We start from the raw sequence: 26,925 nt of genomic DNA on the forward strand, positions 1-26,925 counted from the left end.
GAGGACACCGAAGCTTCATGTTTCAAGTGATGGGACGTCCTCTGAACATCACAGGACCAAGATGAGTACAGTAAGGTCACCATGTGCCTTCAACAGGCTGCTCAGACCTCCTCAAGCACGCAGTGCAGCTGATGGACAGGAGTGTCACCACATCGTGGTCTCCATAGCAACACTCAGGACACAGAACAGTCTAGAAGTGTGTGTGCGAGAAACAAAACGGACAACAGGAGACGTGCAAGTCAAACCTGGAGATCTTTATTAAGAGAATATTTTACACCACGATCCCAGTATAAAGAATGGCTCAGACCAAAATAAATTCTTTACTGCACCCTTTACACAAAAATAAGGAAAAAAAAAGACAAAAACAGTGACTTTCAGGTAAACACAGACACCTTCAAGGCAGAAGACACACACATGTAAAAGCCCTGATTGAACTAAGAGGTCACACGAGCGGTAGGTAAAACTCCTCAGGCCGCCTCCTCCTCTCCCTCTTCCTCAAACTCTCCTTCCTCTTCTGCTGTGGCGTCCTGGTACTGCTGGTACTCTGACACCAGGTCATTCATGTTGCTTTCTGCTTCTGTGAACTCCATCTCATCCATTCCTTCTCCGGTGTACCAATGCAAGAAGGCCTTGCGCCTGAACATGGCCGTGAACTGCTCAGAGATGCGCTTGAACAGCTCCTGGATGGCAGTGCTGTTACCAATAAACGTAGCTGCCATCTTCAGTCCTCTCGGTGGAATGTCACAGACTGCGGTCTTCACGTTGTTGGGGATCCACTCCACAAAGTAGCTGCTGTTCTTGTTCTGCACATTCAGCATCTGCTCATCCACCTCCTTCATGGACATGCGGCCACGGAACACAGCTGCCACCGTCAGGTAACGTCCATGGCGAGGATCGCATGCTGCCATCATGTTCTTGGCATCAAACATCTGCTGGGTGAGCTCGGGAACTGTAAGAGCACGGTACTGCTGGCTTCCTCTGCTGGTGAGTGGGGCGAAGCCCGGCATGAAAAAGTGCAGACGAGGGAAGGGCACCATGTTGACTGCCAGTTTGCGCAGATCGGCGTTCAGCTGGCCAGGGAAGCGCAGACATGTTGTGACCCCACTCATGGTGACAGAGACCAGGTGGTTGAGGTCCCCATAAGTGGGTGTGGTCAGTTTAAGTGTGCGGAAACAGATGTCATAGAGAGCCTCATTGTCAATGCAGTACGTCTCGTCTGTATTCTCCACCAGCTGATGTACAGACAGTGTGGCATTGTAAGGCTCCACAACAGTGTCCGACACTTTGGGCGAGGGGACAACGCTGAATGTGTTCATGATACGGTCAGGGTACTCTTCTCGAATCTTGCTGATCAGTAAGGTACCCATGCCAGAGCCAGTGCCCCCACCCAGGGAGTGAGTGAGCTGAAATCCCTGTAGACAATCACAGCTCTCTGCCTCCTTTCTGACCACATCAAGAACCGAGTCCACCAGCTCAGCACCCTCTGTGTAGTGACCTTTGGCCCAGTTGTTACCAGCACCACTCTGACCTGTGAATGACACAAAAGGAGAGACTAAACATACATCATACAGTAAGTGGCCTACTAGGCTCAGTGTGCCACCACAAGGTATAGAAATGAGCAAGAGTATTGAGCCAACCCGGCATTGTTGGCACTTGAGATTTAAAATCGCTTGTCGGTCAACACAAAGCTTAAGAGGATTTACTGTCACAATATCACCGCACGGCCATCCAGCCCCTAAGCTCCACTGTCACTTGTTACAACCGGTGGCTACTGATAGATAGATAGATAGATACTTTATTAATCCCAAGGGGAAATTCACAATATGCTGCAACTGCGAGGGTCTGCTGTGATCACCTTCTAGAAATTTCAATTACTGTGAGACTAGGATTTTGGTGTGGCTGATCGGTTGATAAGCAGATGGACAATGACGAACACACACCGACGTTCACACCCTGGGCCTGGTGCAGGTCTCAATAACAACAGCAATCATATTCATCTAAAGGGCTCCAGACACTGTGTCCACTTTCAGCCATTTTAATACGGTGGTCATCCAGTAGACTGATTGGGAGAGCATGGGGGGTCACGAGGTCACTGGAAAGTGGCGGTCCAAGTCTTTATAGAGTCCAGCCACTCCCTGTATGCGAGACATGGACGCTATCCAGTGACCCAAGACGAAGACTGGACTCCATGTGTGTCTCTCTGGGGAATCCTTGTGTGCCACTGGTTTGACTTTGTGTTGCTCACGGAGTCCCGAATGAGACACGTGACCTGCAGTGTGAGGGAGCGTCAATTACGGCACTATGGCCATGAGGCGCGATTACCCGAGGGTGATCCGTCTCACAAGACCCTCATTGTTGAGGGCCCGAGTGGCAGGACCAGGCCAAGGGGACGTCCATGTAACACTTGGCTACAGCAAATAGAGGGTCATTTCCAGAGGGTGGGACTGGACTGTGTGTCTGCCTTGGTGGTGGGTCACCAACTGGGATCCCAAGCTGTTTCATGGTGTGGCAATGCGCTGTACCAGTGCAGGCTCCCCAACTTGTCTCGTCACCCATTCGAAGCCTTATTTGGCACACAAAGATGACAATCTGTGTGACTTTTCAGGTTGGTCTTGATGGGAAAATCTGACACCCCGGCCCCAAAAAGTACTTAAAATGTCTGCTAGGTGGTGAAATACAACACATCTATGCCATCTTCAGTTAGGTTTAAAATTATTGAGGAAGCAACTCAAATAGTTGACAGAGGGTTGGCAGCAAGCACAATTACAGTACCCACCACATGACAGACCACCTGGATCAGATCACCAAAATATTAAATTAAAAGCAGCAAAATGGCACCCTTTAATTATCACAACAGAAGACCAACTTTACCCCCACCAGCATTACAACATCAGCTATGGCCAATGCAGACCCAGATTTCTGTTTAACAACTTAAATGTCATATTTAGGGTTCACCAGGGTTAGCCATTTAACCGCCAACTTTTGATGGCATCAGAGAAGAGGGCTTTAGTTCTCAATTTGACCGAAAGGATAATGAAAATACAGAGAACAGGGTACACTGGCAGTGCCCCCAGGTAAACAGCAGCTGAGTAGAGGGCAAGCAAAGTCAATCGAGAGCAAGAAAAGAAGCTTCATGAACATCTGACACCTAAACAGTCTTACCAAACACAAAGTTGTCAGGTCGGAAGATTTGGCCAAAGGGCCCAGACCTCACAGAGTCCATGGTGCCAGGCTCCAAGTCCACCAGGACTGCACGAGGTACATATTTGCCACCTAAAACAAAGAAAGTATCCGTTTGATAAACGAAGGCAAAGCCAAAAACAAATCAAAACCCACACATCTGACTCCCTTATTTATACCTGTGGCCTCATTGTAGTAAACATTGATCCGCTCGAGCTGAAGATCGCTGTCCCCATGGTATGTGCCCGTTGGATCAATGCCATGCTCGTCACTGATGACTTCCCAAAACTGCAAAGAAAGAAGACTCTCAGTACATACAACCACCTCACTGGTGTTGGCAGAAAGTGTCCTAATGGACGAACTAAACACGCATTTGAGCAGAACCCCAATACGAAAATGTGGCTCATGGAAACTCCTTTGAAAACCATTTAAAACAAACCGCTTGAAAGATTCACTGCTAAATCCACAAATATCATCTTAAATTGTCAACCTAATTAGAATAATTCTCCCAGTTAATCCCTCAACCAAAGGCTGACGGACGATGACGCCCACAACTCTCGTTCGGCAGACTGCACTTAAGCTGATGAATGTCTAAAATGGTGGATCACAAGTGCCATCCTGGGGGGACGCCGAGGCTGCAGGTTTTCATCTCAAGCAGTGTTTTCTATGAACTGGTCTCCAAAAAATAATTAAGCAAGCTGCAAAGTCAGTTTTTTTTTTTTCTTCTTTGTAATCAATCCAGAAATTACAAAAAATGGATGTGCTACATATCTACAGAATAAAGCTACAAGTTGTGTTAGATCACTAATTCTTTTTAATTAATGTGACTGTTTAGAACATCTTAGTTATGTACGAATAAAGACAGTCGAGTAGCTGCCTATTAGCAATCTGTGTTGTTTGCACTTGTGTCTGTTCAGTTAGTCATGACTGAAATCCATCATCCAACCTGCTATATCCTAACTACAGGGTCACGGGGGTCTGCTGGAGCCAATCCCAGTCAACACAGGGCGCAAGGCAGGAAACAAACCCTGGCGGGGCACCAGCCCACCACAGGGCACACACACCAAGCACACATTAGGGACAATTTAGGATCGCCAATGCACCTAACCTGCATGTCGTTGGACTGTGGGAGGAAACCAACGCAGACACAGGGAGAACATGCAAACTCCACACAGGGAGGACCCAGGAAGCAAACCCTGACGGGTCTCCTAACTGCAAACCAGCAGCACTACCCACTGTGCCACCCCGACTGAAATATGATTAAGAGAATTTCAAAGAAAAAGTGAATTAAGAAGAAACAAAACAGTGTAAAACACTGTAAAACACAGCAAACATTTCTTATAAATGTAAATATTAAAACTACTGCGCTTTACCGAATATGAAAAAACACAAGAAAAAGAGCAGATAAACAATGAGATCAACCGTGGAATTGGGTGAAAGAAGCACACGGACATAACTGGGCCTTGAGCAGAGGTTCCCAAGTTCAGTCCAGAAGGACCACCATGGCTGAAGGTTTTAATGTCAGCATTTCACGATCAGTCCGTTGATCGCATTGTTTAATAAGCAAGTCGTACTCGTTCTCCTCCAATTCTGAATTTTTAAATAAAAAAAGCACAGTAGTGGGAGGTTTATCTTTATCATAAACGTGTGAATTTGTGCAATGGCACTTTTCTTTGGTCGTATTAAATTCACCCGTTGAGCTTGTTTAACTGCATTCTGACAATTGCAGTGAACAAAGAATGAAATCGGACACCAGGACAGACAACGCAGGATGGCGAAAGGCTGCAGCCACCTGACAATCAGACCCACTAGTGTGGTAATCAGGAAACAAGAGCCAGGGCACCTGGAAAATTAGAATGAAAACAGGGTGATGAAAATCTTACAATAAATGAACAAAAACACGAAAGAACCTCCACGTAAACATACAGAAATACTTGAAATGCAGTTGTGTAAATTTGTAAAAACTCGCAGACTGGGAAATAACCGTTTGTTCAATTAGGAGCCCAACTAAAAGTAACGCTTTACTGGGGTGAAAGCCTCCATGACTGAACTTGGGAACCACCGGTGCAGAGCAACCACTAAAGACCCCACAGAATGAGCTGCTCTGTTTGTGATACTATAAAGCTTCAACAAAAAGGGGCAGAAAATAAAAATCTGTACCATGTGGTATATACGCTTACAGTTTACTAAGTCAACATGCTGAATGAAAACGCCTGAAATCGTTAATATCGCCAGCGGTTTACGGCCATCTGGGGCCCCCTGCTGGTAAAAGCGCCGAACGTTACGCTGTAAAGTCAAACTGCAGGTAGTGAACCCTTGGAGAGTCAGAAACACGAAAAGTAAAGGAACTCCGCTCCTTTATCACGCAGCCGTCCCTTCCTTTGCCCCCGAAAAGCACACAAAAGACGCCTTGGGACTTTAATAATCACCTAAATAAATGCGATCGGGTGTCTGAAGAAGCCATTAATACGGAAATTCGCTGAAATTAAACGTGCAGGAGATACAATGTCAAATGTATTTATATAGCACATTTAAAACAACACAGGAATGCTGTGGCCACTATATTTTAATCATGCAGAAAGGGCTATTCAATCTTTACAGAAACTCAGATTACACACTAACCCCCGAATTCGTATACTATGGCTATCAGGATAAATGCCGGAGGAATATTAACGTGTATCCAGATTTCCAACTAAAAAGGTGGATTTAACAAGATCAATACCGTTCAGTCGAGAAGAGGCGGCTTCAAGCGGCCGGGTGCAGCTCTAATAAAAAAATTACGCTGCCAGCACCCGGCACGAGACCCACAAGTTCAAACACGTCCATCTTGACACTTCTTGGCGGGCGGGCGGCGGTTGAGCGACCGCTGAGCAATTCAAAATAAGCGCGCGAGCGGACTGGCGGGCGCCCGGAAATGACAAGAGCACCTGGCTGCAGCCACTGTGGAGCTCCACAGTAAGCGGAAACACGTGACCTCCACAGTCGGCGGAGACCGCCTTCAAGCATTCACGCATGCGTTAAACAGATTGGGCTGCACCGTAAAGTGTGTGATGACGTAGCCTTTCAATACGCACGCGCACGCAGATCGGGCAGGCAACGAGAGAGGTCTGGCTGCGGCCACTGTGGAGTATGGAGGAATATTTCGGACAAAATGAAATAAATAAATAAATGCGTAAATAAATAAAAGTACTGTGAAATGTGAGCATAAATAAATAAATGTATCATGAAATGATAGCATAAATAAATAAATGTGTCACGAAATATGTTTTTCGTTGCTTATTTATTTATTTCATTTTGTCCGTAACATTCCTGCAAACCGTCATGAAATACGGCTTGAAATAAAACTGTCACTTTCACTCGTCAAAGTTGAGAGGATGGGCTCTAACACGCCCTCTAGTTACTGATTGGTGAATCGATAGCACAAGAATGAATTAGAAAAATGCTTACTACTGCCGATGAAATGGATTCTGCCGAAGATATTACGTATTTCAGAGAGAGAATTGAAGATTTATCGGAAGAAATTACAATGTTGGCGGCCCTTTTAGACTCCGATATGGATGAAACTATTTTTGAAATTATCAAAGAACAGGTGGAACGGACTCGACTACACTCCAGTTCAGGTGACGCAGTTCCCTGCTCTGGACGTCCATCCTTTGACATTCCAGCTGAGTCAATTGAACACCTTCTGTTATGCGGTTTAAAAGTACGACAGATTGCAGATCTATATGGTGTATCGGAGAAGACGATCACAAGGCGAATGAGCCAGTTTGATATACGGTAAACTGCAACTAATATTTTGAACTGAGTATTTGACCCTTGTTTTACGAGTATAAAGTCAGGTGCATATTCGCAGCTACTTTTTCAAACAACTGTACAGCTCTGATCAGTGGTAAAGTTGTTCAGTTCAAAATATTAGTTGACGCTGCTTTGGGCATTCCATGTCAAAGTACCTAAACTAATACAGCCGTTGCAGCTTACCGTATATCAAACTGGCTCATTTGCCTTGTGATCGTCTTCTCCGATACACCATATAGATCTGCAATCTGTCGTACTTTTAAACCGCATAACAGAAGGTGTTCTATTAACTCAGCTGGAATGTCAAAGGATGGACGTCCAGAGCAGGAACTGCGTCACCTGAACTGGAGTGTAGTCGAGTCTGTTCCACCTGTTCTTTGATAATTTCAAAAATAGTTTAATCTAAATCGGAGTCTAAAAGGGCCGTCAACATTGTAATTTCTTCCGATAAATCTTCAATTCTCTCTGAAATACGTAATATCTTCGGCAGAATCCATTTCATCGGCAGTAGTAAGCATTTTTCTAATTCATTCTTGTGCTATCGATTCACCAATCAGTAACTAGAGGGCGTGTTAGAGCCCATCCTCTCAACTTTGACGAGTGAAAGTGACAGTTTTATTTCAAGCCGTATTTCATGACGGTTTGCAGGAATGTTACGGAAAAATGAAATAAATAAATAAGCAACGAAAAACATATTTCGTGACACATTTATTTATTTATGCTATCATTTCATGATACATTTATTTATTTATGCTCACATTTCACAGTACTTTTATTTATTCACGCATTTATTTATTTATTTAATTTTGTCCGAAATATTCCTCCATATCTCAGGGTGTTTTACAAAGATGCCTTGAAATAACATTAAAAACATCACTAAGAACAAATGTATTATAAATATGAACTATAGCAGCAAGCAACTTACTGTAAAAAAAATTGATCAAATAGATTGGTTTAAGTGATAATAGCTCATTTCCTTAATTTAAGTCTGTGGATATAAAGTTAAACTTATTTGTAAGATTAATAGCCATTGGAATAAATGAGTATTTGAACCAGTGGCTTTATGCTCTTCATTTCTTCGGCATCTGACCTGATTGCACAACTCAGAACGAATTAAAGAATTTTAACAAGTGGACAGTAACAGCACTAAGGACAGGGACAGTCAGCGACACAGTGTTCTTTTCTTTTTTTGAAAAAGGATCATACATTTCTTTAAAAACTGGTTGGATACGTTAGGTTTTATAAACCTGATGCCTTAAGACAAATGGCAGTTTTATTAATAATAACTGATGTCTAAAGATATCTTTAAACAAACACAATTTGCTCATAAGAGGGAAGTTGCAACAATAGATCAAAACGGAAAGGAAACTTTATATGATTTACATGAGTGGGAAAATAAAACACTACATACTTTATATAATATATATATAGTACAGTACCTGCCAAATAATACAAAGAGTACACCGCATGTGTTTCGCCCTAATTGGGGCTTATCAGGTGTGCACACCTAAGCTTCCTCTTACGGCGGTTGAACATTGACATCAACGTTACGCCACAAAGGCTGCTTCGTTTATTTTGCGCGATTAATATTTTCATTTTGGTCAACTAATGTGGAACTAAAATGAATAATATACTGTAATGTCAAATTGTACATCATGCACAGTTCCGATTGGGCCGTAAAGTGGATATTTTTGTTTTTAATATTTTTTTCATTAAACGCATGCGGTGTGTGTCACTACGTGATTCCCGTTGCCGGCCCGATCTGCGTGCACGTGCGTATTGAAAGGCTACGTCATCACACACTTAACGGTGCGGCCCAATCTGTTTAACGCATGCGTGAATGCTTGAAGGCGGTTTCCGCCGACTGTGGAGGTCACGTGTTTCCGCTTACTGTGGAGCTCCACAGTGGCTGCAGCCAGACCCTGTCGAAATGAGGGCGCGCGCGCGCCATTTCCTCACTACCGGTGGAAACTCGAAACCCCAAAGCCAAGTTTTAATTTAGAAATGTCGAGTCGACTCGAGTAAAAGCGTGTAGGGGAATCACTAGGCACGTACAACAAAAGAGCGCGCGCCTCCGGCCTCGGCGATGAAAAGCCATTCGAAACCGTACAAGAGTGCGACACGGCACAAAAACTACTTTTCGTATATTACTTCTCTGCGTTTTAAGTGCATTACGGAAATAGCAGGGCAAATAAATAGCCCCTAATAAATAACATCAGTCACTGGTTCAGAAAACGAGCAGCCGCGCAGGCCTGAAACGTCCAGATACTCACCTTTGCCCCAATCTGGTTTCCGCACTGCCCTGCCTGTAAGTGCACAATCTCCCTCATTTTGTTTTACTGTAAAATTTCACTTAGGCGCAGACACTTCACTATCTCCGATCCTGACCTGAAACTCGACCAGCCGCGATTCAAACACTCGGTTGCCAGGTACCACCAGAAGAACCCGATCCGTGGGGCTTTTGGGGGAGAGTACGCCTACGCCCTCCTGGGGAGGGTGTGTGTGTCAAGGGGAGGTGCTGCGGAAAGGACCAATCAGGTACAAGTGTGACCGGGAAGAACACGGTGATTGGCTTGTTTACTTTTCAATCTGTTACGCAAACTCAGGTAGCCGACGACGCTCAAACACAAACAGAAGCGCGTTTAAGTAACATTAAATCAACGGCGAAAGAGAAAAGAACTACCGGGAAGCAAAGCAATTCGAGGCAACAAAGTCTTAGGTGCTTCTTATCAGGACCACCAATATCAGGAAAAGCGTATCAGCTTTACAATAATTCTAGGAATTTAATAGGAAAACATTCGTAACTATGTCACCGATAAATGCACGTGGCGACAAGTACAACACGGCCAAGAAGAATTCTTAAACATAAAGTTGTTCACGCGAAAATTAAAGCGACTGTTAAATCAGCTAACTCATCGTCGCCTGATCGGAGCTAAATGCTAATTCGCCGAGGGAGCTGTCAAACACTACTGACTCAGCCCCGACACACTCACTGGCTCGCTCTTTTAGCAGTGTCTGTCGCTCATTGGTCAATTTGAATGACAGCGCTTGCCGCGATTGGGTGCTGACTCGCCCGTTGCAATTTGTTCAAATAATAACAGCGCACGCACTCCGTCGACCTCCAGATTCTGGAGTCCACAGAACTGTTCAAACTTTGAAAGCCCAGTTGGGGACCCGTGGAGGCGAGTGAAGTGCGTGAGGCGCTCCTGCAGGTTTCAGTCACGTCATAAGACACACGCACATTATGATTGTCTCTCTCGCTCTCATTCTCTTAATGCCCAGCAGACGTCGCTTCAGAAATAAGCAGCAAAAGAAGGCAAATGCGATCCTCTGCCCAGCAATGTGCGCTGACTGCAGCTGCGTTTGCCCAGGGTTTCCAAATTTCTGCAGCATCAGTTTACTTCAATGCAATGAGTGAAAAAATCAACAATGCACGTATCCTGCTTTTAAAAACTGTACGAAAAAGAGGGAAAAAGTCTCAGCATAAGCTGCCTTAATTCGAGGTGTTCATAAAAAATTGTAAAGATTTACTTCATGACGTACATTATAAACAAGAAGAGCTGCGTCCATATTTGAAAGATTAGATTAGATACACTTTATTAATCCCAGGAGGACGAGATGTTTCTGCTTAAGGCTCATATGTCTTGTTACATTTCCCTAAATTCCTGTCCTGCACTTCACCTTCAGTCCTTACGGTCAGAGAACCCAGCGCCATTGTCCTGTTTGAAAGCAAATCTGACAGTTGGTGTCTCTGGTCCACAAGTTCTGATTCCTTCATATTCTGTTATTACAAATCTAGCTGAGAAAGTTCTGTGACACGTCAGCTGATGGAGTGGAAGACCACCCCGCTATTTAAGAAACTGTAGCAGCAACAACATGAAGTCACCACGCCACTAACATGGACTGTCTAGGACTGCCTCTGGCGTGCGGACACCTCACCCTCACACCTCGCTGGATGCCCTGATCCAAACCCACGGCCATTACTAGGTCTTTCCAAAGATCCTGGAGTGTGTCTGTGGGCATTTGTGCCCATTCAGCCATTTGTCAGTGCAGGTACTGCTGTTGGACGAGAAGACCTGACTGATGGTGGGCATTCCTGTTCATCCCAAAGGTGTCTAGTAGGCTTGAGGTCAGCTCTCTGTGCAGGCCGCTTGAGTTCCTCCATGACTTTATGGAGCACAGACCTGCTAGGACAGAAGGAGGTCTTCTCCTGATTGAAGCGCACACACTTGTCTAAAATGTCTCTGTATGCTTTAGCATTATCAGGATCCTTACCTGAAACCGAGGGGCTCCAGCCTAGACTCAGGTTCAGAAGGTATTGGCATCCACCAAGGCCAGACTCATCCATCAGACGGCCAGACAGTGACACGTACGAGTCCAATGGCGGGTGGTGGGCATGACTCCAGCCAGTGCTTGGCATTGCATGCAGTGATCTTAGGCCCAGCCACAGCCACCTGTCTCATGAAGCTCCTGATGCCCGGTTCTTGTGCTGCTGTTGCATCCTGTGGCAGTTTGGGACTTGGCTGTGAGTGACACCACAGGGAGGCCAGAGGCCATGTCACTCACTCCAGCCCTCTCAGTGAGTTTGTGTTGGCTGAGCTGCTGTTGCTCCTTCCACGTCACAATAACACCAATGGCACTTGACCAAAGGGGACCTAAGCAGAGCAGACCTGTGGCAGAGAGAGAGAGAGGTGAGGAGCATGCCACCACATGACAAACCACATCAGGATCCCAGATTAGGACCCAAGTGCAGCCCTGCAATGGGTGACACCAGCCACGTCTAAGGTCACCGAGCTCTTCAGGTCGACCATGGAGACTGCGTGGCGGTGCTCTTGACTTGAATGAAACTCCTGAACTCAGTCGTTTGGAGGAGCGTCCACAGACACTGGACCATGTGGTGCCCATTCTCACGTGAGCTTGACTGGCATTAATATGTGAGGGGAAAAACACCAACTGCTTCAGGAGTGCAGAGCGGCCGAGTGCGAATGGCGAGTTTCCTCACAGGCTTCTGAAATCAAATTCAATGTTCAATCACAAAGTTTCACATGTGACCAGTTGACAAAGCGAATGATTATCAAAGAGGGGCTCTAGATGGTGCCGACCACCTCAGGTTCCGTCTCCATCTGGGTGGCTTTCAGTCTCAAGCGACAGCTTCTAAGGACTGTTTTGGTATTTTGAGACATTCAGCTCTAATGTCTGCAATGCACCATCGGTTGGAATGTAGTTTGTAGAAATAAAATGCACATCAAGTGCCAGTCCAACAGATGGCACATCATGAACATTAGCAGTAATAAAATGCAGTAGCACTAATGTTTGTGACACCTGCAATGCATCTTATTAGCGCACACGTTTGTGATGCGTCACCTGTTAGAATGACAGAGACACTGCAACCAGACGGAGACACAGATGCAGACGTCTGTCCTGTTATTGAGGTGCACTATACCTTCCAGTCTTCTAATCCAGTTACACAGCATTAGGCACCAGTCCATCCCAGAGCTCGCCCCCATTAAGGCCATTGGCGTAGTTAATGTTGGGATTGCGTTGTGCAAGGTAAGCCCCGCTGTGCATTGCACCTACGTTTGTCATTTGTATGAATGGAACATCAAGAGGGACTCCCAGTAATCCCATTGCCTGGCACTGAAGTTCAATTCTAAATTTAAAATCCACAGCTGGCGCGGAAGAAGCAGTAACCCGCGTGGCACCCCAAACTTCATTTGGATCATGAAAACTGTAATGGAGGAGGCTGTCATGATCTTTGTATTACAAGTGATCCCTTCACCTGCCCGTCATTTTTCTTATGTTAATTTGTGTTGTACAATGAAATGTGAGGACCGTCCTGCGTCTGTAGGTTTCTTTATGGGACTCTGCACTTCTTAGTGTTTGTCCTGAATGGGCCGGGATGGACCCCCATTAGTTTACCTTACCTGGATCGTCTGAGACAGAAGCAGGGCATGGGATGTCAGCCTGGTGGCTGGTGTGATGGATGGATTGGGGGAGACAGCCCTCCAAGATGACATGTGCCCCCGATACGCCAGGTGGCAGCATTTCTGGACAGGCCGGTGGTCCCCTCTACACACCCACAGTGGGCACTTTAGTCCCATTGGTCAGCCCTGCTGGGATCTGTGGGGGCGTGGAAGGGCTGCAAGAAATGTCCCAGCACCAGACGTGAGCCGGGGGTCCTGTGTAAAAAAAGGACCACCTTACCTGCCTCGGACTCCCCAAATGAAATAAGGAGGAGGACAAAACTCAGAAGTGGCGGGAGAGGAAAAGCAACGGTGTTAATGGATGGAGGAACAAACCTGACCAAGGTATTCTGAAAATAATGATTTGGGGAGGGGGCGTGACTGTCTGGGGGGTCCGGGACTCCCCTTTATGACAAACCATAATCTCCGGACGATCAAGCAAACCTGAGATTTCAGGGTAATCTGCAAGAAAGGTGGTGGGCAAGACTGCAAGACATAAAGCTGGGTGTCATTCTAATGTACAGAATGCCATTTGTTCAGTACCCAGTTGTCTTTGCCACAACTGGGATGGGCATGTTCAACTAAGGGCTCGCCAAGACCACCCACAGATTACCAATGGGGCAAACGCAGGGCCAGATGGCACAGAAAAAGTCCAAGCATTATGTGGCACCCACCAATTTGTGTGGTTTCTGTGAGTTTGTTCTCGGTGGTCTTCATGTTGCCACCTTAGATGGTGCTGCATTGCATGCAGGTGTCAGTCAAGAAGCTCAAAAGGGACGCATCACACTTTAAAAAAAATGGGGATGGCAGCGCAAAAAGTTTGACTTAACAGCACCCAGTCAGTAACAAAAACTTCATTGAGCCAACTGAAGGGTTACTGCCATCGTGTGCCAATCTCTGCTGGTCCCAACAAGGTGTATTAGCATCCATCCACATTCAAGCTCAGTGTTGGGGAGCTGAAGGTCCATTTTGTAAACCCGAAAATTCTAAAAACAAACTCCCCATAGAGAAGAATTGAAAGATTTCAGACACAAGTATGAGGACATCTACTGACCACTGGCAGCGACAGAGCCAAGACGGCCACACTTGAAAAGAACCTAGGAACTCATAAAATGCCAGCTGTCCAGGTCAGTCCTGTCCTCCTAGTTAACGGAGTGCCAACATTAGAAGTGCTGCACAAAGGTGACCTCAGTACGCTGACCACACTGCCACCTGCAGCCTTACATGTCTTGGCGTGACCATCGCTGACAAAAGGGAACTCGGCGTAACACACTGCTGCTGTCCACAAGGTGGCTCAAAGGTCTCCACTGCCTTAGAGCAAGTGGTGGAGTCTGAGCTTCATTTGATGTTCACACAAACATCACATCGTCATGGTAACAAATTGAAACTCCGTCACATGTCGAACCAACAGGCCACCATAAACAGGCAGATAGAGGAGCACGGTGGAGTCCATCCTGGCACAGCACCGGCTCAGTTCAAGAGGGTGATGAAGGTGGCACAGATCACCACTAGCACCCAGCAGCCATCTGTTCAGGACACGTGCAGTTGAACAGGATTAGTGAAAGCCTTACGGACCCATGCCACGTATGCCACCACATATATAAAACGCTGCCATCCAGAGACCCAAGAACTGCAGCATACGCAGTCATAGAAACACACAAGAGCAATCATCTACAGTACTTGGGTTGTATTCCTGAAGTCCACTACTCACAAGACATACAAGTAAAAATGTCATTATGGGGTGTAGATAGACTGGGCACTAAACTAGAAGGGTGACAGTTATGGCCTCAGCTCCTGTACTGAAGCAGCGATTTGTAGAACTAACAGGATCCTCCTCTCCATAAAACACCGAGTGCTCTACTGGTGCGGCTCAATAAATTAGAATATCAGCAAAAAGTTCATTTATTTCAGTAATTCAATTCAAAAAGTGAAACTCCTTTATTATTCTATTGATTCATTACACACAGAGTGAGACGTTTAAAGCGTTTTTGTTTCATTTTGCTGATTGTGGCCTACAGATAATGAAACTCAAAATTCAGTATCTCAGAAAATTAGAATTACAAAAGACCAATAAAAAAGGATTTTTAATACAGAAATGCCGGCCTGCTGAACAGTCTGTCCATGTAGGCACTCAATACTCGGTCGGGGCTCCTTTGGCATGAATGACTGCATCAATGCGGCGTGGCATGGAGGTGACCAGCCTGTGGCACTGCTCAGGTGTTATGGAAGCCCAGGATGCTTCAGCTCGTCTGCTCTGCTGTCTCATCTTCATCATCAATTCTCTATGGTGGGGTTTAGGCAAGTCTGCTGGCCAATCAAGCACAGTGATACACACCATGGTCATTAACCAGGTAATGGCACTTGTGGTAGTGTGGGCAGGTGCCAAGTCCTGCTGCGAAATGAAATCAGCATCTCCATAAAGTGCTCTGAAATGTCCTGGTAGACGTCTGGCTGCACTAACTTTGAACTTGATAAATAAAACACAGGAGTGCAACACCAGCAGGTGACGTGGCTCCCCAAATCATCACAGCGGACCTCAAACCACTTGGCTTCTGTGCCTCTTCATTCTTCCTCCAGACTCTTGATGTCCAAATGAAACACAAAATTGACTTTCATCTGAAGAGGACTTTGGACCACCGAGCAACAGTCCAGTAAGCCCAAGTAAGACACTTCTGAGGTGGTCTCTGGTTGACATAAGGAGGGCTGACACAGTTGTAGCCCACGTCCCCGATACGCACATCTGTCTGTGTGGTGGCTCTTGAAGCACCAACTCCAGCCACAGTCCACTCTGTCAATCCCCTCACAGCTGCACTTGTCCCTGTTGCTTGTGCCCCCTTTTTCCTCCCACTCGATTCTCCATTAATGTGCCTGGACACAGCACTCTGAACAGCCAGCGTCTAGTGGAGAGTCTCAATGACCATCAGTCTGATTGTGTGTGGAGACCTCATTTCAAGGCTCAGGACCCCTATGCATGCATTTTCGGTTCATTAGCCAAGTGCAGTGGGATACCAGGAGTCTACAATATGGAACTTGTTCACAATATTCTCATTTTCCAAGAAGCTGATTTTGAGTTTACCTGTAGACCAAAATAAAAACTTGAAATATCACGCAGTGTGTAAGGAAATCAAAGGAGGTCCACTTTTTGAATTGAAATTAATGGACATTTCAATATAGATGTACCTGTAATTGTAGAAACCACCAAGGAGTCCTGACTGGGTGGGAATAAACTTCAGTAAAGGGATATTTAGTCCCAGCAACTCTACACTCCAGCCACCACATCAAGTTCACTTACCTCCACTCATTAACAGCAGGAATACTTCACGGAAAGTGTGCCAGTCCACAAGTCCTCATTTCTGGGACACTTACTGTATGAAATGTAAATGTGTGGATTTTCGGCATATTAAAAAACCACCCCCTTTAGTCACCTGGCTATTCACCCCTACTACACCAGCAAACTGCATCAGAAGTCGTCACAGGATACATAAATCATTGGACTAATTAAAAACCTTTAGGTTGGCACCAGATCATAGGATCAGAGGTTCACCTTTTATTTGGATGACTATTGTCCTCATACCAAGTAACAGGAGCGGCTTTTGCACAATAGTTCCAAGAGCTAAATTGTGCTGCCATTGGAGTGTAATACAATCGTTACTCTGAAAGGGTAGAAAACTCATTAGCCTCCTGGAAACCATTTGTCAGAAGAGCGTATCAGCATCTCCTTGGGGACTGCAAACATCTCCAACACAAAAGGCAAACACCCAAAGCGGCCACAAAGCCACACCTGTAATGCTACTTGAGCACCGCAGCCCCAGGGAAAGCCAAGAAACACAGGAGGCACTCCATACAATCACCACTACACAGGCTTGTCTCCCAGCAACCACCACATACCCACCTAAACACAAATGGAACATGGGCCTGTCTAATGAGGTCCCTTCCAATTTGACACAGAGGCCACATTTAATGCAATATAAACTTTATTTTTAGTGCAGCCCACATACACAGAACACACTGAAGATAAAGTAAACAGTTTAACAGAAAGTCATTAATGGTGACCACATTAAGCAATCTCCTCCTCTCCCTCTTCCTCAAACTCTCCTTCCTCTTCTGCTGTGGCGTCCTGGTACTGCTGGTACTCTGACACCAGGTCATTCATGTTGCTTTCTGCTTCTGTGAACTCCATCTCATCCATTCCTTCTCCGGTGTACCAATGCAAGAAGGCCTTGCGCCTGAACATGGCCGTGAACTGCTCAGAGATGCGCTTGAACAGCTCCTGGATGGCAGTGCTGTTACCAATAAACGTAGCTGCCATCTTCAGTCCTCTCGGTGGAATGTCACAGACTGCGGTCTTCACGTTGTTGGGGATCCACTCCACAAAGTAGCTGCTGTTCTTGTTCTGCACATTCAGCATCTGCTCATCCACCTCCTTCATGGACATGCGGCCACGGAACACAGCTGCCACCGTCAGGTAACGTCCATGACGAGGATCGCATGCTGCCATCATGTTCTTGGCATCAAACATCTGCTGGGTGAGCTCGGGAACTGTAAGAGCACGGTACTGCTGGCTTCCTCTGCTGGTGAGTGGGGCGAAGCCAGGCATGAAAAAGTGCAGACGGGGGAAAGGCACCATGTTGACTGCCAGTTTGCGCAGATCGGCATTCAGCTGGCCAGGGAAGCGCAGACATGTTGTGACCCCACTCATGGTGGCAGAGACCAGGTGGTTGAGGTCCCCATAAGTGGGTGTGGTCAGTTTAAGTGTGCGGAAACAGATGTCATAGAGAGCCTCATTGTCAATGCAGTACGTCTCGTCTGTATTCTCCACCAGCTGATGTACAGACAGTGTGGCATTGTAAGGCTCCACAACAGTGTCCGAAACTTTGGGCGAGGGGACAACGCTGAATGTGTTCATGATACGGTCAGGGTACTCTTCTCGAATCTTGCTGATCAGTAGGGTACCCATGCCAGAGCCAGTGCCCCCACCCAGGGAGTGAGTGAGCTGAAATCCCTGTAGACAATCACAGCTCTCTGCCTCCTTTCTGACCACATCAAGAACCGAGTCCACCAGCTCAGCACCCTCTGTGTAGTGACCTTTGGCCCAGTTGTTACCAGCACCACTCTGACCTGTGGGTGGGGGGAAAAACAAAGTTTGAGTAACAAATAGTGAAGCTGAAACCTAAATCCTTTACCCAGGCTTTGAAACAATTGAGCCTGCTGATACTAAAGCAAAAATCTTCAAATGCTGCATAGATTACTATGCATGTCACCTTTTCATTGCACAGACTGAAACCCTTCCATTTTAGAGATAATGCAAAAAATCTCTAAATTAAAAACGGCCATTAACCACCTAGGCCTCACTACAAGAGTAGGTCAAACATTAACTGTGGAATGCTCCTACAGTTGACAAAGCACTCTGGTCACTAATTTAGTCAACACGTTTACCGATTACATATTTTGAGGAAAGCCACAGGTCAAAACTCTTAACCTTACGCAGTGACAGAAGCAAAAGATCCAGGCCCAGGAACAAATTAAAGTTAATTTGGACACAAGGATCAGTAGGCTTTGCACCCTAGGAACCAAGTCACCTAAACATGTCAGTAATTTACTGCTCTGATGCTGATCATAAAGGACATTAGGAAAACTGACAAGAACCCAATTGTAAAATTATGGCATTTCCCCATAGTTATTAAATCGAAACAGTGAAGTACTATACAGGCATGCTGATCATGTAAAGTGTACTGAAAACCTTTACAGCCAGGTCTTATTTTAAAGAAGCTATGTGGTACAGTGAATCTTAGTGAGCTGGAAGATTACTGATCTAGTTATGTGCTCCTTTTGAGAATCCTAAAACATTTAGTAGGTTTAAAAAAAAAAAGCATACTAAGATTATAGTATAGGTTCAAGTCAAAACAGACAACTTAAAAACTGAATGCTATTGTATTTGGCAAAGTGTGGCCATACAGTTAAAATCTATGGCCAGCTGCCAAAGGACTACTTTACTGATTTGATCCAAATGCTTCAATATGCGTACTACAAGGTTTGACTATTCACAAGTGACACCTCACCTTTGTTCCACTGCATTCAAATAAATCTGGTTAACATTTCTTAAAAAGGTTTCAGCCGGCCGTTATGAAAAATACTATAATCACTTTAACAGATTAAACACCAAGTATATGGCAACACTTGGGGGATTCATCACAAGGTGACATTTCTGGCTGAACAGGTTTATTAGCAGAGGAGAACAGTCCGCACTGCATCACAACTTTAATTTGTGATTCTTTGCCCAGATTAAAATGCAGCTCCTACTCTGAGGGGGCATTAAGAAATTTCCACTCAGTCCCACAAAAAGCCTACACGATAAATAGGAGGCTTCATTTGATTTTTTTTGATCGGCATTAAAATCACTACTTTACCAATTCTGATGTTAAACCATTTAATGTCATTTTTACTCATTTGAGTAAGCCAGGCCAACATTTATAAAAGTAGTTTGCAAAATTCACATCAAAAGAACTACATAAACCAATTTTTCTATTAGTAGAGGAACAATATTTTGGGTGGTGTCTCATTCCTCACTGGTAGCAGAGAGCAGCTGCTTGAATTTCAAATTTTTGTGCAGTGACACACCCCAAAGTGTAATCATTCCAAGTTATGCCAGTGAATGTAAATCACCAGCATTACTAAATGACTTAATCATAATTCAGCTGGGAAAAGTACACAGCCTTACCTTTCCTGATCTTGTATTTGATTTAGTTTATGACAACTTATTACTATTAATACTAAACCCTTAAGTCTACTTACCAAATACGAAGTTATCAGGCCTGAAGATCTGCCCAAATGGTCCAGACCGTACAGAGTCCATTGTGCCAGGCTCCAAGTCCACCAGAACAGCTCGAGGTACGTACTTGCCACCTAAATGACAGGTTACAGAAAAACCTCAGGATGGCTGTATAGTTGGCACAACGATTATACAACGGGTTTATACAAGTCAGTACACCTCACCTGTGGCTTCATTGTAATACACGTTGATTCTCTCCAACTGGAGATCGCTGTCCCCATGATATGTTCCAGTGGGGTCGATGCCATGTTCGTCACTGATTACTTCCCAGAACTAAAGACAAAAATATGACCGCGTCATTACTGTTCGAAAGCAGCAGCAACTATACACAATATAATTAGCCGACATCTTTATCCAAGACGAATTGCAAAACTTAGTTCGTTTTTGTCCGAATTTATCAAATTGAGCACAGGCAGGTGACGCGACTTCTGCTGCTTACACGGACCGCCGCGGAACTTGAATCCACAACCTTTAAGGATTTAGCGTTAAAAGCCTTAAGCACTACGCCACATCGCATCCTCTATAAAGGTGTGAAGGGGCTGCAAAAAAAAAAATCGGAGGGACCAAGAACACGGAAGGAAGCGAAAAAACGATCTTAAAACCCACACCCCCAAAACGCACATATAAAAGCTTTACCCGCCACAGTCCAGCGCCAGATACTTGCTGTGTTATGAAGCGACTATTACGGAAACAAGTCCGCAGAACAAAGCGCTGATAAGACTCTTCAAAAATAGTAAGCTGTTCTAATTCCGGAAGTCAGACCTACGATTCCCAAAAGGAATCTCAAGTGGCGCAATGGCCGATACTCCACCCTGCCAGCCGGGCCTCGGCCACGTGGGCCTATGGCGCATTCCGGCACTCAAAGGGCGCGTTCATTAATGTGCGGCCGATCGCGCGCCTCACCGAGCCGCAACGTTTCATTCGCCTTGTAGGGGCGTTAGTTTAATTCTACTTGACCTACATCGTCACACTGGACCGCCGACTAAACAACCCAAGTGAGTAGGGCGGTCTTTCAAAGATTTACTCTCGTCCGCCATTTAAGCCGCGCCCGAGCACACCACTCTCGACGGACTAACTACCCTACCAGCTCAATATACTTTAATATACCGCACTTTCCGATGAGCCAAATCCAATAATTTAAATTAAAGCAAAAAGAACACACGGTAAAGAATTATCGTACTTAATCTCCAACTTCCCGGCCTTCGACTCGGGCGTGTCTTTATTCAGGAGTCAGTTGACTGCGGTCCCATACGCCGCTCAAAACTCCCCCATCAATGTAAAGTGCCTCAGGCTATACTGACCTTAGCTCCGATCTGGTTGCCACACTGCCCAGCCTGTAAATGAACGATTTCCCTCATTTTTGTTTGTCAAAGGTCCCACGAAACTACACCTTTATTAATCGAGCAAGATATCTCGCTCTTACAACGCCTAAGTGCGTATTAGACTGCAGTGAACTGAAAGGAGGGCTTATTTATACCCTAAAGTAGACCAGCCTTCATTGCAAGCTGACTCGCTGTTTGAACTGTCAATCGAAAGCAGGCTACGCGCCCGACACAAAACGGATGCTTTCTATTGGCGGGCGATTCTCCCGCCCACGAGTGAGCGAGCGAGCGCCCCCGGAAGCCGTGCCGTCAGCACCCGCCGAGTGAGTGAGTTGGCGAGTAGAAAGTGCCCTCAGTGAACGAAGGTCCGGGATTGCGAACGTGTCGTTTATTTAGCGCGACCCGCTGATTTCTTGTACAGTTCTCAGTACTGCTTTGATTGACCGTAACGTTTGTACAGGTAAACTCAATATGAGTGCGATTCAGTTTTATTTCTTTGTATTTCTTTATCCAATTCGTTTTGTTGATTCTATGCGGCATATGGAAGTGTATTTTACAAATCCCAAGTACATGAAGGCAAATCCCAGCGCTGACGTGCATACATTGGTGATAAGAGCTACCTGAGGTGCATTTTATTTAGAGGCAGGGACACAATTTGACAAACGTTGGTACTCATTGACTGTCTTCACACTTTTTAGGACCTGCGGCTTTCTCCACCTTCAGCATTTTGCAAAATGAAGGCCATTTCATAACACGAGTAATACAGAAGACGGGCCTGTTTTTAGCAAGTAGAAAGGATCACGGTCAAGTTTTATTGTCGGGCTGTAGAAATGATTCAGTTAATACTAAACAGATAAGATGGAGTAACAAGAAATGTTATTACCTGATTTAGATAGATAGATATTTTATTAATCCCAAGGGGAAATTCACATACTCCAGCAGCAGCATACTGGTAAAGAACAATATTACAAAGTGATAACAATGAAAGTATAACAGACAGACAATAACTTTGTATAATATTAACTTTAATACCCCCCGGGGTGGAATTGAAGAGTCGCATAGTGTGGGGTCTCCTCAGTCTGTCAGTGGAGCAGGAAGGTGACGGCAGTCTGTCTCTGAAGCTGCTCCTCTGTCTGGAGATGATCCTGTTCAGTGGATTCTCCATGACTGATAGAAGCCTGCTCAGTGCTTGTCGCTCTGCCACGGATGTTAAACTGTCCAGCTCCTGCCTACAATAGAGCTTGCCTTCCTCACCAGTTTGTCCCTCTTGTTTTTATGCTGCCTCCCCAGTACACCACCACATAGAAGAGGGTGCTCACCACAACCGTTTGATAGAACATCTTCAGCATCTTATTGCAGATGTTGAAGGACGCCAGCCTTCTAAGGAAGTATAGTCGGCTTTGTCCTTTCTTACACAGATTTGATTTGGCTGATGCCTTTATCTAAGGCGACTTACAGCATTTGACTTACAATTAGTAACATTTCTTTTTCCAGTTGAAGCTGAGGAAGGTGAAGTGATTTGCCCAGGGTCAGTAGTGTGATTTGAACCCACAACCTCAGTGTTTGAAGTCCAAAGCCGTACCCAGTACACCACACTGTGCCTGCCTAAGAAATAATTAATAGTAATAATTAGTGAGAAGTCAAGCAAAATGACACCTTAATGACAATATGCAAGCTTTTGCGGTAACTTGAAAAAATAATAGTAATAATTACAAATGCAACTGAGCTGTGCTGCTAAATACCAACAACCATCAGCTGTCCAGTTTGCTTAATCCAGTTCAATGTTTTGTGGGGATGCCATCCATTCATGTTTCTTCTTCTTCTTTTGGCTGCTCCTGTTAGGGTTGTCACTGCGGACCATCTTCTTTCATATCTTTCTGTCCTCGTCATCTTGCTTTGGTACCCCCGTCACCTGCATGTCCTCTCTCAGCACATCCATAAACCTTCTCTTAGGCCTTCCTCTTTTCCTCTTCCCTGGCAGCTCTATCCTTAACTTTCTTCTCCCAATATACCCAGCATCTCTCCTCTGCACATGTCCAAGCCAACATCCATTTTTCAAACCTGCTTATCCTAAGCAGAGTTGTGGGGAAGCTGGAGCCTATCCCAGTAATCATTAGTAACAATCCCTGGATAGATATGGTGCCACTCCATGACAACAGAGTGTAATTACAGACCGCAATACATCTGACATCAGACACGGACCGCCCTTGACAGCACAACATGTAGAGCCTTCTCCTCCATGAGGACTATTCTGTTATCTACTGTATTTTTACATTTTGCTCTGTACAATACAATACAATAGGAGTGCTGCAATGGGCTTTAACAGGCCCTGCCTTTTGACAGCCCCCCGGCCTTGACTCTCTGAGGAGACAAGGAAAAACTCCCAAAAAAAAACCCAGTAGGGAAAAAATGGAAGAAACCTCGGCAAAGGCAGTTCAAAGAGAGACTCCATTCCAGGTAGATTGGGCGTGCAGTGGATGTCAAAAGAAGGGGTCAATACACAGAACAGAACAAATCCTCAATACAGTAGAAAAATAAACATTTTAGAAGTACGGAGTAGAATTTAACAGTAGATGATATCCCATAATATGATTTGGGTTTTTTTTTTAGTCCTGGAGACCTCATCTATCAAGCTGCCTCCCCCGTTTGGCCATTCCACAGCTGAAATAGCTCTAATCCAATGACAGGACCCCTCTACCCGACGATTCCTGCAATCCTCCATCAGGATGACTTTACCTTAGGCAGGCAAAACAACTTGGCAGGTGGGCCGTGGCACCAACTGCCATATTTGAGTACCGAGATGAGAAACAGAATAGGTGAGGGTTAGTAACAAATTCTAACTATCATGTTACTTCTGTTTTAGTGCTAATGACTGATAACAGAGATGCAGTCTGTACAGTTAATCAGCAGCTCTAGTCAGGGTGTGCTAAACTGAAGTCGTGAGTCTTCAGTTGAGATTTAAAAGCTAAGACCGAAGGGGCATCTCTTATAGTAGCAGGCAGACCAGTCCACAGTTTAGGGGTCCTGTAATTTAAAGCTCGACCTCCTGCTGTTGTTTTATTAATCCTTGGAATCCTAAGCTGACCGGCATCTTGAGATCTTAATGTGCTGTCAGGTTTGTCAGTCATGATAAGTTCAGATAGTAAGCCGGACCTCGGCCATTTAATGATTTATATGTTAAAAGGAGGATTTTGAAATCTGCCCTAAACTTAACCGGGAGCCAGTGTAAGGATTTAAGAATTGGAGTTATGTGTTTGTATTTTCTTGTTCTTGTAATAATTACAAGCTCTGTAGCTTGTACCATTCCTATTGTACTATTGTAATGTACACTCACCTAAAGGATTATTAGGACCACCATACTAATACGGTGTTTGACCCCCTTTCGCCTTCAGAACTGCCTTCATTCTACGTGGCATTAATTCAACAAGGTGCTGAAAGCATTCTTTAGAAATGTTGGCCCATATTGATAGGATAGCATCTTGCAGTTGATGGAGATTTGTGGGATGCACATCCAGGGCACGAAGCTCCCGTTCCACCACATCCCAAAGATGCTCTATTGGGTTGAGATCTGGTGACTGTGAGGGCCATTTTAGTACAGTGAACTCATTGTCATGTTCAAGAAACCAATTTGAAATGATTCGAGCTTTGTGACATGGTGCATTATCCTGCTGGAAGTAGCCATCAGAGGATGGGTACATGGTGGTCATGAAGGGATGGACATGGTCAGAAACAATGCTCAGGTAGCCTGTGGAATTTAAACGATGCCCAATTGGCACTAAGGGACCTAAAGTGTGCCAAGAAAACATCCCCCACACCATTACACCACCACCACCAGCCTGCACAGTGGTAACAAGGCATGATGGATCCATGTTCTCATTCTGTTTACACCAAATTCTGACTCCACCATTTGAATGTCTCAACAGAAATCGAGACTCATCAGACCAGGCAACATTTTTCCAGTCTTCAACTGTCCAATTTTGGTGAGCTCGTGCAAATTGTAGCCTCTTTTTCCTATTTGTAGTGGAGATGAGTGGTACCCGGTGAGGTCTTCTGCTGTTGTAGCCCATCCGCCTCAAGGTTGTGCGTGTTGTGGCTTCACAAATGCTTTGCTGCATACCTCGGTTGTAACGAGTGGTTATTTCAGTCAAAGTTGCTCTTCTATCAGCTTGAATCAGTCGGCCCATTCATTCTCCTCTGACCTCTAGCATCAACAAGGCATTTTCACCCACAGGACTGCCGCATACTGGAAGTTTTTCCCTTTTCACACCATTCTTTGTAAACCCTAGAAATGGTTGTGCGTGAAAATCCCAGTAACTGAGCAGATTGTGAAATACTGGCACCAACAACCATGCCACGCTCCAAATTGTTTAAATCACCTTTCTTTGCCATTCTGACATTCAGTTTGGAGTTCAGGAGATTGTCTTGACCAGGACCACACCCCTAAATGCATTGAAGCAACTGCCATGTGATTGGTTGATTAGATAATTGCATTCATGAGAAATTGAACAGGTGTTCCTAATAATCCTTTAGGTGAGTGTGTTTCTCAGGTGGCCATGACAGATTGGCCGTCTAGCTTTGTGAAGTGAATTACTTGTGTTCTGTTTTCTAGGTTGTGTTCACCCCATTTTTTGACACCCGTCTCTCGGCCAACCTACCTGAAGAGGGGTCCCACTCTGTTTTGCATCTCCTTAGATTTCTTCCATTTTTCTTCCCTGAAAGGGTATTTTTTGGCAGTTTTTTCTTGTCTTCATAAGGAGTTAAGGCTGGTGAGGGGTGGGGAGTAGTCGGTGCTGTCAATAAAACAGGGCCTGTTAAAGCCCTTTGCTGCACTTTTGGGCTATACAAGAAATAAATTGTTATTGTTGTTGAATATTGAGTATAAGACAGGAGCCAGCAGTGGATTTGGTGCCCGTCTGTTACAGGACACAGTCACACATTTAATTATAGACTTGTCGGTTATCCCAACTCTGGTGAAAATGTGCAGGCTCCTCACAGACAGTAACTGAATAAATGAATTAATTTATGCCCAGTTGTAGTCCATGTTGATTTTCACACGTACATTTGTAATGCCTTTGGTATAATAATAATAATAATAATAATAATACATTTTATTTATATAGCACCTTTCCCATGATCAAGGTGCTTCACAGAGTCTTAAAAAAAACAGCAGGGTATATGTAACATTGGATACAAATGTTTTCCTGAATAGAACAATGAAACAGATAACAAAGCATTAAATAGAATAAACCAGAGTAAAATACTAAATTCAATACTAAAAGAAAAACCTAACAAATAACCTAATGTGTGATCTAACAGACTCACAAATTCTCCTGAGCACCTGGACAGAGAGGTAAACTGAAAGAAAGGGCAGAATGTGAGGTTAGGTTAAAAGCCTTCCTAAATAGATGAGTTTTAAGTAGTTTTTTTTAAAAGAATGAATGGGGTCGGCCGTATTTTTTGATCACGCCTTGTATGCGGATTTAACAGAAGAAAAAGTGCTAACGTACAGAAGAAGAAACCTATTTGGAAAGTAGTGAAGGAGGTTCAACGTGATCCACTGAAGTCTTTAACATCAGCGGTCGGGATTGTCCTTCTGTCCCGTGAGTGCTACGAGGCTCGGAGTTTCACACACGCCCCGTCCATTTTGCAATGCACGATAGGATTTGTAGTTTCGTTTTTCCAGGTAAAAGATGATTTTTCTACTCCAGACTGTGCGATATCTTCTTCTTCTTTCTTCCTATATAAAAGCGGTTGGGATTGTCCTTCCGCCCCGTGAGTGGAAAGCGTAGCGGTATTCCGCTTATCACAGACTTACTATACAGTACTTGCAGCTTGC

The 26,925-nt window shown here is 44.9% G+C and overlaps 2 protein-coding genes across 3 annotated transcripts; both read right to left on the reverse strand.

Annotated features, from left to right (window-relative positions):
- Positions 1 to 239: 239 nt before the first annotated feature.
- Positions 240 to 9,465, reverse strand: LOC120542070 (tubulin beta-4B chain-like). Its single transcript, XM_039774203.1, has 4 exons — positions 9,249 to 9,465; positions 3,360 to 3,468; positions 3,163 to 3,273; positions 240 to 1,528 (listed from the first exon to the last, which is right to left on the reverse strand). Exons 1-4 carry the CDS (start codon positions 9,303 to 9,305, stop codon positions 468 to 470), a joined length of 1,338 nt encoding a protein of 445 aa, XP_039630137.1. The 5' UTR covers positions 9,306 to 9,465; the 3' UTR covers positions 240 to 467.
- On the reverse strand, positions 240 to 21,226 carry LOC120542069 (tubulin beta-4B chain). 2 transcript variants are annotated; one of them, XM_039774202.1, is made up of 5 exons: positions 21,069 to 21,226; positions 19,932 to 20,040; positions 19,731 to 19,841; positions 17,005 to 18,056; positions 240 to 476 (listed from the first exon to the last, which is right to left on the reverse strand). In XM_039774202.1, exons 1-5 carry the CDS (start codon positions 21,123 to 21,125, stop codon positions 468 to 470), a joined length of 1,338 nt encoding a protein of 445 aa, XP_039630136.1. In that variant the 5' UTR covers positions 21,126 to 21,226; the 3' UTR covers positions 240 to 467. The 2 variants fall into 2 exon arrangements, with proteins under 2 accessions (XP_039630136.1, XP_039630135.1); XM_039774201.1 differs by lacking the exon at positions 240 to 476 and having other exon boundaries at positions 16,895 to 18,056.
- Between the last annotated feature and the right edge of the window lie 5,699 nt (positions 21,227 to 26,925).

This window comes from Polypterus senegalus, chromosome 13, assembly GCF_016835505.1.
Source record: "Polypterus senegalus isolate Bchr_013 chromosome 13, ASM1683550v1, whole genome shotgun sequence".
NCBI lineage: Eukaryota > Metazoa > Chordata > Cladistia > Polypteriformes > Polypteridae > Polypterus > Polypterus senegalus.

Coding starts and splice junctions, on each gene's coding strand:
- LOC120542070 (XM_039774203.1), bottom strand. CDS start 9,305: ATGAGGGAGATTGTGCACTTACAGGCAGGGCAGTGCGGAAACCAGATT. Junction 3,469..9,248: donor GAAACCAGATTGGGGCAAAG/GTGAGTATCTGG, acceptor CTTTCTTTGCAG/TTTTGGGAAGTCATCAGTGA. Junction 1,529..3,162: donor ACCTGACAACTTTGTGTTTG/GTAAGACTGTTT, acceptor TGTCATTCACAG/GTCAGAGTGGTGCTGGTAAC.
- LOC120542069 (XM_039774202.1), bottom strand. CDS start 21,125: ATGAGGGAAATCGTTCATTTACAGGCTGGGCAGTGTGGCAACCAGATC. Junction 20,041..21,068: donor GCAACCAGATCGGAGCTAAG/GTCAGTATAGCC, acceptor TTTTGTCTTTAG/TTCTGGGAAGTAATCAGTGA. Junction 18,057..19,730: donor GCCTGATAACTTCGTATTTG/GTAAGTAGACTT, acceptor CCCCACCCACAG/GTCAGAGTGGTGCTGGTAAC.